The sequence below is a fragment of the Gadus macrocephalus genome, chromosome 23 (assembly GCF_031168955.1).
Source record: "Gadus macrocephalus chromosome 23, ASM3116895v1".
NCBI classification, from domain to species: domain Eukaryota; kingdom Metazoa; phylum Chordata; class Actinopteri; order Gadiformes; family Gadidae; genus Gadus; species Gadus macrocephalus.
The window spans coordinates 19286500-19299497 of NC_082404.1; the positions used below are offsets into that span (position 1 = coordinate 19286500).

General features: G+C 48.9%; 2 protein-coding genes across 2 annotated transcripts in view; one reads left to right on the plus strand and one right to left on the minus strand.

The window, feature by feature from the left end:
- Positions 1–2219, minus strand: part of dok6 (docking protein 6) — an 18935-nt gene extending 16716 nt beyond the window's left edge. The window contains 1 exon segment of the mRNA XM_060045803.1: positions 2111–2219. Within this exon segment, the coding sequence (XP_059901786.1) occupies positions 2111–2219 (109 nt within the window).
- Positions 2220–6864: 4645 nt separating this feature from the next.
- LOC132452969 (potassium voltage-gated channel subfamily B member 2-like) lies at positions 6865–10619 on the plus strand (the record flags this gene model as incomplete). The annotated part of the gene is made up of 1 exon (XM_060045804.1): positions 6865–10619. A coding segment is annotated over one exon (2073 nt), but the record flags the coding sequence as incomplete, so codon positions are not given.
- Positions 10620–12998: the final 2379 nt, after the last annotated feature.

A 12998-nucleotide genomic window follows, 5' to 3' on the forward strand; every position in this document is an offset into this window, starting at 1 on the left:
TACATACCGTATACATATATACGTTACACACATTTTACCCATATTATAATATTGCAGTTCTTGTGATTTTGATATCGCGCTCGGCCATATTGCGATAACATTTTGACGAGTGGTCCAGCGCTGTGTCTGCGTGTCACTGATAGTGAGCTGCTGGTTCCACGGAGCACTGTGAAGCAGCAGGCCTGCGCCTGCTTCTCCCACCGCGTGTGATATGAACACCGTCCGCAGCTCCAGGCCCAACGCAGGGCGCTCGGCTGGACGTCTCATCCCTTAAACTTAAGCTGAATATCCCTTAAGGTGAATTTCCTTTTCTCCACATTCTAAACCAGCACGAATCCTCCGCGATCGCGCTTTGAAATCCCGAGCTTTCCAACGCGCGATCTCTCCACTGGATGTCCCATCGGGTTATGCTGTTTTATTATGCGTCAGTTTCAAAAGTTCTTTGGTGCTCCGACACACAGATAGTATAGTTATCGAATAAGCCCAGGTTGTTAATTGTCATGAAAGCCGGCTTCTTTGAGGACGGAGGAGCAGCAGCTGAGCCGCGTGATGAGGACCGAAGGGATAAAGTGTCACAGCGTGCCTCAATCCAACGGCGGGTTATGAGGGGAAGAAATGGGTTGCATCCGCCGTGGCAATTACCAAGTACGTATACCCTTGGAGGGAAGAGTGAGAGGCCTTGGCGCTCATTGTCCTGTGTGTGATGTCATAAAAACTCTGCTGGAGTCGAGTGCTGAAGCAGCGGGCTGTCATTCAATCTGTCGCCTCCGACTGTGTCCGAAGAGAAAATACTTTGTCCTCTGCTGCCATTATGGGCGCTATAAAATCAGGAGCTTAACATCTGTGCAACAAAGCGTAACGATTTCCGGCCATTTTCCCCAACGCCGTCTTTTCTAAAGTCGGTAAGAGTGGCCTCGACCGCCCGCCTCCCGCTCGGCGCTCGCTCTATTCCATCTCCAGAAACAGGCCGGTCCGAGTGAGCCCTGGAGAGCAGCGCGTGGCTCTGACCCCCTCCCTCAGTCCCTCTGTGCAGTGGCTGCTGATCTGTGCCTGCATTATTCAAATCTCAATCTAATGTTCCCCCTCTTTGAAGGACTTTCAAATATCTCATCGCACCTGTCGGCTATTCTCGCCCAGCCTCCGATCTATACTTCCATATCGTTTACATTTTTGTTTAGGCTGAAATCCCTTCAGCCTTAGTCTTCTCAACCTGCCTGGAGTGATATGAAATAGGTTCGGTCCTTGATACGTTTTAATGAAATATAATTGTCAACCAGGACCTTGCAAAATACATAACATGGAAACAAAGAAAATATGCATTGGCTTTCCGTTCTGAGAATTAAATTACTGACTTAGAATGGTGAGGGTTCATTCTGTCAACACCCATGCAAACCCCCTAAAGGCTATTAGAAGAACTAGATTCCAGAGACTCACAAACCGACCGGTCACGACCGCGCGCTTTTGCTGTTTCGACAAATAACAAATCGACTTTTAATTCCGATTTTCCTCCACGATGCTGTGTGGGAAAGGAACGGTTGCTGAGGGCAGCAGCTTCGCCTCTCAGTGCGACGCAGCTGTCCCACGGGAAGAGACACAGTCGCAGATGATGAAACACCACGGCATTCCTGGGATCGATCGGCATTAGCAGAGCCATAATCACCCCCATCGATCCGGGCTGCACTGAATTATCATGCCTGAGAAACGGCTCAATCGCTCCCTCTTCAAGTCGACGACACAGGCCGGTCAGACGGGTGTGTGTGTGTGTGTGTGTGTGTGTGTGTGTGTGTGTGTGTGTGTGTGTGTGTGTGTGGACGGGGGGAACGCCGGGGGGGATCATGGGGCATGAGAGCCGGGAGCACCGGGATCAATACGGGGCCGTCGGGACCGGAGACGGGCTGACTGGGAGGTCCTAACAGGACGCGTCCACAATCGATACCCCAGCCACCGCCCACAGGCTGGAAGGGGGAGCGACGCTCAACGCGACGGCAGGCTGAGAGTGCTGCTGTGTTCCTGGGGACCTCTTCCTTCTGAGGGGGGGTGGGGGGGGGGCTGAGAGACAGCTGATGGACAGGTGATGATGGAACTCCTGAAGGGGACTCGCACACTGTACCCGGTGACCCCTGACCCCGGCCACTGAGGTCCGGAGGGGCCCATCCCGCGCCCCCGTGACAGTCGGTTAATGGAACACGGCCCTTCCCATCGTTGATAACATAACACATCTCGGAGAGGGAGATTCAGGTGTCATCTGACGGAAAAAAGGTGACAGCCTTCGACATCCTCCTCTGTTGTCTCTGGCTGTCTTTGTGCGGGGACCAAAGATGGAAATGCCCGGGATAGCGTGTGCATAGCGAGCATCAGTACCTCCCGTCTGGTCGCCATGGTCACCCTCTCCTCATCACACTGTAAAGCCACGTTTCCGTCGGTCACAAACATACACACACACACTTTCACACGCACACACACGCAAACACAAACACACTTGTGCACACACACACACACACACACACGCACACACGCACATACATACATACACACACACACACACACACACACACACACACACACACACACACACACACTTTAGCACGCACACACACAGTGTGAGCTGTGTGTTCTGATCCCAGGCTGTGCCCCCCCCTGTCTGAGCCTCAGACCTCACCCCCCCAGACTGGCCCGGGTCGCAGGGCAACTGCTGCACCGAAGGCCAAGTCGTTAAAGTCACACAGAGAACATTGTGTGCAGTGCGTGTGTAAGTGTGTGTGTCTGTGCGTCCCTTCAAAGCAAAAACACAATGAAAGGGGGCCTTGTTTGTTTTTCTGGGTCGAGATTAAACTCACAATTTAGCCGATGGATGGGGTGCCTCTTGTATGTGGGGCAGGAGGAGACTCACGCTGTAATTGATCTCCCTAACTACCCCCACTCCATTACGGTGGGTTAATGTGCACTGCTCCGGGGGGGGGGGGGGGGGGGGGGTAACGGCGTCTGCGTCCGGCGTTCACAAGCAGCGGGAGTGTGGGAGGGAGGGAGCAAGGTGAGCTCATATCAGTGCAGGTTAATCACTCACCGGGTCATGGTGGGAGGCCAGGGTGTGCGGGGTTTTGTGGGTGTGTGGGTGTGCGTTGTGCAAATGTGTGCAAATGTTTGCATGTTTTAATGTGTGTGTGTGTGTGTGTGTGTGTTTGTGTGTGTGTGTGTGCCCCAGTTTATAATCATGTGTGTGTATGCATAATATGTATGTAACATGTTTGTGTGTATGTGTGTGTGTGTGTGTGTGTGTGTGTGTGTGTGTGTGTGTGTGTGTGTGTGTGTGTGTATAAATGTGTTTGTGTGTGTGTGTGTGCCTTTGTTTGAACTCATATGTTTGTTTGTTCACGTACCTACATGAGCGTGTATGAATGTGTTTGTATGTGTGTATGTGTGTGTTCGTGTGTGTGTGTGTGTGTGTGTGTGTGTGTGTGTGTGTGTGTGTGTGTGTGTGTGTGTGTGTGTGTGTGTGTGTGTGTGTTAGCAGGCCCTTTCATTAACACGGGCGGACTGACTCACCTCCTCGGTGGCAGTTAATGGAATCAAAGAGCTTCACAATATGAGCCTCCTTAAACGTTGACCTTCACCGGTGATGTGTGTATGCTGTTTTGTAGCGGGGGGGGGGGACTCAAGTAAATGGTCAACAAACCGCTTTTCAAACTAAGGCCACCCAAAGCACTTTATAATTATTGCTTCACCCCTTCATACTCACAATCGCGTGTCAACCACACAAGGCACCAGCCTGCTGGTCGGGTGCTATTCCATAGGCTGTTCCATAGGGTCATGACACGCCCAATCTATGCGCTGTGTGCCGGGCCAGACGCACTTAGCGGCTAATTGGGTTAGGCTAATCAGCGGTCGCCGGCATTGCACCGCGCTTCCCTCTGTCGGGACACGCCCATCCTCTGGTTCTCTTTCTCTGGTGCTCTCTCTCTCTCTCTCTCTCTCTCTCTCTCTCTCTCTCTCTCTCTCTCTCTCTCTCTCTCTCTCTCTCTCTCTCTCTCTCTCTCTCTCTCTCTCTCTCTCTCGCTCTGTCTCTGGTGCTCTCTCTCTCTCTCTTTCTATCACTCTGTTTTCTCTATCACACACACACACACACACACACACACACACACACACATACACACACACACACACACACACACACCCACACACACACACACACCCCCACACACAGTGACACTTAAATCTCTATTACCAAAGAAGAGTTGGGCAATAATTCAATATTGTCAAGTTGTTTTATTGTCTTTGGATGTGGTATGGTATCGTTGTGAAATGAAGATATCGACTTATAGTGAGACCCTGTTTTATAGTATAAATGGATTACGATGAGAAGATATATATAATTGTTTACAGTATGAGAAAGGCAATATAGTTTAATTCTGATACCATACTTTATATTTCAGTAACACAACTGAATAATGTTCAAGTCATTAATCAGCCTTAAGTTAATGATGACCTTATCATTGACAAACCATTCATATATGTTATTGGTGATTGGTAATTGCTATGTTGAAGGGTCCATTTTACCACCATTTTGATTAGCAATTACAATCCGTGTCAAAATCGACCCTGCGTTCAAATCAGAAGAAGGACTGTCCCCCCAGATGTGTGATGGATAGATCAGCTAACAGCCTATCGAGGTGGCTGTACCAACTGCTAGGCTCGGTCATTTCCATGTACTTCCCTCCGTTAGACTGTTAAAAATGGTATTTATCATCATAAGCAATTCTAATAATTATCTATATTAAGTAGAAATCCCTGTAATTATTGTGTGAGGTCCTAACAGGATGTGGCTTAACTATTCAAAAGTTAAGCCTTTACAGCCTTTACAGATATCCAGTATGTTGCAGGACCGGTCCTATACAGCCTTTACAGATATCCAGTATGTTGCAGGACCGGTCCTATACAGCCTTCACAGATATCCAGTATGTTGCAGGACCGGTCCTATACAGCCTTTACAGATATCTAGTATGTTGTAGGACCGGTCCTATACAGCCTTCACAGATATCTAGTATGTTGTAGGACCGGTCCTATACAGCCTTCACAGATATCCAGTATGTTGCAGGACCGGTCCTATACAGCCTTCACAGATATCCAGTATGTTGCAGGACCGGTCCTATCCCACGGCGTTCTGGTATAACGTTCCTAGCTTAGCATCGCTAACGGTATAGCATCATACCCTCCCACAGCCGTGGCTGAATGAGTGTAGCAGGAGCAGCAGCTGAAGGAGTCCCAGCACTGTCTCAGAGCTCGTAGATGTGATGCTCCGTCGAGGTGCGATGGTGGGGGAGATGGGGGGAGCGGGAGGAAGAAGGGGAGGATGGGAAGAGATTGAATAGATAAGGTAGCACATATTGTTCTGTTCTGAAGACAAGCAGACCGTTGAACACAAACTCACAGACTCCCAGTGAAACACTCACACACACACGCAAACAATAACACACACACAGACAGTCCAACACTCACTCACTAACACACACACACACACACACGCAAACAATAACACACACGCAGACAGTCAAACACTCACTCACTAACACACACACACACACACACACACACACACACACACACACACACACACACACACACACACACGCAAACAATAACACACACACAGACAGTCCAATACTCACTCACTAACACACACACACACACGCAAACAATAACACACACGCAGACAGTCAAACACTCACTCACTAACACACACACACACACACACACACGCACACGCAAACAATAACACACACACAGACAGTCAAACACTCACTCACTAACACACACACACACACGCAAACAATAACACACACACAGACAGTCAAACACTCACTCACTAACACACAAACACACACACACACGCACACACACATACACACATAAACACACACACACACACACACACACACACAATGAATCATTCACCAACACACACACGGACAATCAAACATACACACACACACACACACAGACACACACAAACACAGTGAATCATTCACAACCACACACACAATCAAACACTCACACACACACACACACACACACACACACACACACACACACAGTGAAAGACTCACACACACAGTGAATCATTCTCTCTCACACACACACACACACACACACACACACACACACACACATGCACACCCAAAATAATCGTACCCTCATGGGCCCTTGCTGATCACTGTACCTGACTACGGCCTTTCAGGCGGGGGCAGTAGAGTCCATCCTCTCTGTAGTGTGGGGGAGTCCTTCAAAGCCCCGTCAAGCCCCATCTGACTGGATGACCCCCCCCCCCCCACATCACAAACCAACGGGGGGCAACACCTAGACATCATCTTTATTCAGTGATTCATTTCATTCTTTTGAATAGTGATCGAAATCTCGAGATGAAGATCATGACACATCTGCCCTTGTTATTCTGCTAGCTACGAGACCGGGATGGAAAGACTCCTATTTATTTATTCTCTCATGTATGTCCATTTAATTTCCTTTTATTGATGCAGTTATTCTCTGTGAGTTGCGAATGGTCCTATTCCTGCGTTGGATTGGTTTTAAATTCACCACTTACTTTTCTAGCAACGGCAGCATGTGTTCCCCTTTCATTATTTAATATCCGGCACATATCTTCACACCTCTCCCTGCTCCACGCCTCTAATTACTAACAATAGACCACAAATCTGCCACAAATGTCTGTGGCAGAATCTAATGACGCATCCGCGCAAGCCATAAATATGTAAATATCTTCGATCCCCGGCTATTAATGCGACAGCAAAGATCCTTTGAAATATAACGGAACATACACACCGTGTGATTCCTTTGAACTGCGGAAACTTTCTTGTTGCTTTACACTCCTCTCTCTCCTCCCTGCAGATCCTGGCCATCATCTCCATCCTCTTCATCATCCTCTCCACCATCGCCCTCTCGCTCAACACGCTGCCGGAGCTCCAGGTGATGGACGAGTTCAACCAGGCCAACGATAACCCGCAGCTGGCCCACGTGGAGGCGGTGTGCATCGCCTGGTTCACCATGGAGTACCTGCTCCGCTTCCTCTCCTCGCCCAACAAGTGGAAGTTCTTCAAGGGCCCGCTGAACGTCATCGACCTGCTGGCCATCCTGCCCTACTACGTCACCATCTTCCTGACCGAGTCCAACAAGAGCGTGCTGCAGTTCCAGAACGTGCGCCGTGTGGTGCAGATCTTCCGCATCATGAGGATCCTGAGGATCCTGAAGCTGGCCCGCCACTCCACGGGCCTGCAGTCGCTGGGCTTCACGCTGAAGCGGAGCTACAACGAGCTGGGCCTGCTCATCCTGTTCCTGGCCATGGGCATCATGATCTTCTCCAGCCTGGTGTTCTTCGCCGAGAAGGACGAGGACGCCACCAAGTTCACCAGCATCCCCGCCTCCTTCTGGTGGGCCACCATCACCATGACCACCGTGGGCTACGGCGACATCTACCCGCAGACGCTGCTGGGCAAGATCGTGGGCGGGCTGTGCTGCATCGCCGGCGTGCTGGTCATCGCTCTGCCCATCCCCATCATCGTCAACAACTTCTCCGAGTTCTACAAGGAGCAGAAGCGGCAGGAGAAGGCCATCAAGAGGCGGGAGGCGCTGGAGCGCGCCAAGAGGAACGGCAGCATCGTGTCCATGAACCTCAAGGACGCCTTCGCCCGCAGCATGGAGCTGATGGACGTGGTGGTGGAGAAGGGCGGGGACAAGACCCCCACGGACAACCACCTGTCGCCCAGCCGCTGGGGGGGCTCGGCCAAGAGCGTCACGTCGGACGCCGCCCTCAAGTCCCCCGGGAAGCAGAGCCCCGGGCCCATGGTGCTCACGCTACCTCACACCGTCAGCATCACCGGCGCCGGCGGCCCCCAGGGCACCGCCCGCAGCCCCCAGCACTACAGGGGCAGCCCCCAGGGCACCGCCCGCAGCCCCCAGCACTACAGGGGCAGCCCCCAGCGCCTCAACGTCCAGAAGCTGGAGGAGATGTACCACCAGATGACCAAGTCGCAGTCCTACACCAACCTGAACACCACCAGCTCCGTGAGCACCCTGAGCACCTCCATGACCGCCCTGCCGTCTCCGGGCAGGAAACCCAGCAGCCCCGACGGCGCCGTCAGAGAGGAGGTGGAGCTGGAGATGAAGGAGGTGGAGCCCTCCTCCATGGAGGGGTTAGACGACTACACGGAGGATATGAAGGAGGAGGGGGACGCCACGTTCCAGGACTCTCTCCCTGAGCTGGACCTCCTGAGCGCCAGCGGGGACCGGAACCCGCAGAGCTGCCTGCTCACGGACGCCGTCTCCGTCCCCGTCGGCTCGGGGGACCGACCTCACTCCGACAGCGGCCGCGGGGAGAGCTTCAACGACGCCGCCGAGAACATCCGCAGATCCCTCCGAGGCCACAACCCGCTCCACGCCAAAGGGTCGAGGGTGAACTCTGTGGAGACCCCCGCCGAAGGTCCGCCCACGCCCCCCAGCACCATCTCCCCCGACATCAGCTCCAGCTTCCTGGAGGACGTCTCCCCAGAGGAGGAAACCTCGCCGCTGATCCCCAGGTCAGTGTCCCTGGCCCAGGAGGAGACCTGCTCCCTGTCCTCTGAGAGGCTAGTGGTGGACACGCCCCCGGGCGAGGACGACCCGTCGACGGAGAACCGACGGCAGCGCCTCATGGCCGCGGTGGGAGGGGCCGTCCCCGGCACGCCGCTGTCGCCCAAGGCGGTGGCGGGGGCGGTGGCGGGGGCGGGCTCAGCGCCCCGCTACACCCGAGGCCGGCCGGGCGGCAGCCAGGAGGCGGAGTCCGACAACGGCGACCAAAGCACACACAAGGTGGAGAACCACGTGTTCAGCCCCGAGATCCACCGGCTCCCCGGGGAGGGGGGGCGCTCCCCGGGGTGTGGAACCAGCATGTGACGGTCGGAGGAGCGGTGAGGGGCCGCAGACCTCCTCGCCGCGGAGGACCTCCCCCGGCCGGCGTCGAGGAGCAGAAGAAGAAGACAGAGGGAAAAGGGCGCAGATATAGGGAAAGATATTTTTGCATGGCATGAAAAGCTCCCTTTTACCTGTGTTTTTTTTTTTGTGTGTCGCTGAACTTCAAACTGCTCTTTTAAACGCAGATTCGGGAATTACTTTGGGGACCGAAGTGAGGGCACTTTGAGGAAAACTAAAATATTATTTATCAAATGAAGCAAACAATGTGTCCGTCCCCCTCCCGGTGTACATACTGAACTTCCTTTCTTCTTTTTCTAGCACCTGAGTCGAGTGCACACAGAGAGACTTATCAGTACAAAGCATGCCCTCAAAAAGACATTTTACGGTGCTTAGTTTGCTGAAAGCGCTCCACTGTAAATACTCTGAAAACCCAAGGAAATTATATAAGTAACGTGCAGGATGACTAATGCAAAACACTGACAAGAGGGGGGAAGAGAAGAGACGAAGGTGCATCGAGAGACCTCGGATCGAGTGTTGCATCGTAGCGATAACAAAAAAAAAATGACATATCATTACATTTTGTGGAAATGCAATGTGTTCCCATGACGACCCTGTAATGTTTTTCTGTGTGGAGAAACTGTGTATGAAACTGTAATGTTACCGTTAAGGCTTTTGGGTTTCATAATGACTTAATCGTACGTTCTCTTTTTTTCTTTTTTTTAATATATATCTGAAACATTTCAAGTGGGCACGAAGGACAAAACACAACAACTATGCTACAGCACCAATCTGTAGTTGCCAAATACTTCATAGAGAAATAACTGTCAAAAGCTTCAGCTAACTAATTAGACGGGTTGAGAGATTGGGACAAGATATAAAACATGATGTCTTATTCCTTGTTTCATCTCCTGAATCCATCCAAGTCACTAAACAACGTTCTATCTGACAACTGATATCTCACTGTAGTTTATGAACAATATATGAAGTATGTAGACCTTTATCAGATGTATAGAGGATTTCTATAGTCTGGCATTTAAATGACGTAAAACTGAATAAGAATACGTAGACCTATAATTAAGTACACTAGATTTGGTCACTACCATAAAGATAGACTTTTAACTAGTATTCCTTTTCGGCTTTTCAAAACAATGCAACTGAGTAAAAAAAAGAGAAGAATAGTATATTCTTGTGTGATATACACAGACCAAACTAAGTACATTATAAGGCTTCCATCTATTTAGCTTCTCACTAACTATTAAATGAACATGTACTATAATACTATTCTTTCGCTATCGGGTGGTTTACCTGCACTGTAGTCCACATCATAATCTCCTCCAAACTATGATGTCATCGTAGACATTTGATCCATACTACTGTGTTGTCGTTTTTCTATTACTGAAGAGTCTTCGAGTTGTTATTGTTTTCTCGTTGAACCAAGCTGATTTGAGTCAAACTTAAACCCAAAGGTTTTCTTTTAATTGTTTTCTTTGTCGCTTGTCCTTCCTCGTCCTCTTCTGTTTCTCACTGAACTTATATCCATGTTTTGTGTTGCCTTTTAGGATTCCAATTTATTGCTGGAATAAGTGTTTATCGTTTGAGCATGGCACTTTGGCGGCGTGCATTAGTGGTGTACAAGTATGGCGTGCTTGAGAGGTTGTACAAAATCAGATTGGAAAAGTGGAGGAAATAGGCAGGAATATTTTGTTTATTTTATTCTGTTCTCAGAGAGGGGTGGAAAGTGCAATACAGCAAACTGCAATCTATGCAGGCCAAGAATTGTGGCACTTTATTTTCTGTTTATGGAATTTGTAAGTGTACAGGCAGAAATTATTGTATTTTTCAAATGATGTATCTTTAATATGAGGCTAATTAACAGTGTTACAACTACCACAACGTTACAAACAATGCAATCTGCAAAGGTTTCACACTTGCTTTAAAGTAATGTGTGACTGGCATGTAGGCCTAGTGTCAGTCACCTTATTGCCATATGTCAATAGACCTTAACATGTCATATCTTTTGGGATAGGGGTCTAAAAGTCAGCGCTTGGACCTTTTATATAGCTGTGAGATGTAAACACAAAATAAAATCTAACACAGCGCAATGAATGATATAGAGATAATATAATTGAATGGCCACACACCAAGGATTTTATGTTTTTGGAAATTTAATGTTGATAATAATTCTATTTTTTCTAAACAAAAATACAGAGCATGACCACAATTTCTCGCCATATGGTGGTTGGAAATGATGTGTGCCTTTTCATAAAACTGCTGTTTATGAGAAGGTAGCAAGTCATTTGGCTTTGTTCATATAGCACTGTACAGAAAATTCTAATTTTATAGGATAAATCAGGTCTTTATGTAATAGATAATACAAGTAATGTTATTGAGTTCTCAGGTTTTCTATAACTCTCTGATGTTCCGGTCGGATGGATTCTGTTTTCCGTTTGTTTATGTTTGTATTTATTTTACAGCTACTGTCCTAGATCCTACTGTACTTTTTGAGAGGTAATGTTGTCAAATCCACACTGATGTCTTGGCTCCTTTGAGCACAAGGAGTTGCCTACTTCAGAATATTACTATCATTATTATTATTATTATTGTTATTAATTATATTGTTTTTAATTGTATTACTATTATAACATGATCCATGTACACCCCCCACCCCTTATCCCCCGACCCCCCATCCCATAATAATATATGAAGGAAAGGAAGCAGAGGCGCACGGATAATAAATACAGCAGTTCCTAGTTTGATCTGAGGGAGAGACGGTGAGAGAGAAAGCTAGGAAAAGAGAGAGAGAGAGAGAGAGAGAGAGAGAGAGAGAGAGAGAGAGAGAGAGAGAGAGAGAGAGAGAGAGAGAGAGAGAGAGTCAAAGGGAGAGAGAGAGAGAGAGAGAGAGAGAGAGAGTCAAAGGGAGAGAGAGAGAGAAAGATCCATCCATTTCATGCTTCTAGTTTGTATCTATATGAACAGTGCTCAAATCCTTGATTAACATTTCCATAACCTCACTCTTATGCTGTCACATATTGTGGTCCATCGGCTCAAATGGGAGACTTTGGAGTCAACGTTAACTAAGTAGTAGTCACAAAAACTGTACCAAAAGTTAAATGGTGATTAATGTATGGTCCATGAATCTATGTGTAAGAATACCGATATAATTTGAACGTGATCACAAATTCATGGGACAGGCCATCGTTTGTATTTTCGAGTTTGTCATTTCAATGATCATTTTGCATTGGGGAACGGCCCTAGCTATGGCAGAGAGGGATCACATCGTGCCCGCTTTGAATTTCCTCGTCTGACTTTAGTGTTTTGTTGAGCCAGCTCTGATGCGTCTTAGTGCTGCTTCAGAGCCTGAGCCGAGTCCGCCTGCTCTCAGACCAAGGTTCAGTCTTCCTCCTCACACAGAAAGAATCCTGTCTCCTTCCCGGAGGGCAAGGAAGAGCCCAGAAATGCCGAAAGTTCTGGACTTTTATGGTGGTCCCCGTGTGTGTGTGTGTGTGTGTGTGTGTGTGTGTGTGTGTGTGTGTGTGTGTGTGTGTGTGTGTGTGTGTGTGTGTGTGAGTGAGTGAGTGAGTGCACTTGTGCGCATGTGTGGGTGTGCGGGAGTTTGCACAAGCGCTTTTAGAGCTACGCAACAGGCTGAGCTGAGTCCTACTGGCTCACAAAGGTATTATCATTTGTAAAAAAAAAAAAAAAAAGGTAAATCAAAAAAAAGAGCGACAGAACAAAACTGTGCATAGTGGACAAGGCTGGGGGGTGTGTGTGTGTGTGTGTGTGTGTGTGTGTGTGTGTGTGTGTGTGTGTGTGTGTGTGTGTGTGTGTGTGTGTGTGTGTGTGTATGTTTGTGTGAACTGTGCGTGCTTATTATACAAACGTTGACACCCCCTCGCCCCCCCTCCTCCCGACAAATGCACCCGGCCCCTTGTCTCCTCTGTCGTCCCGTGTGTTTATGCCTCCTCATTTCTCAGCGTTTTTCTTTCTTTTTCTTTTTTTCCGTTGGGCTCTGAAAGACACTATCAGTCGATTCCTGGAGCTGC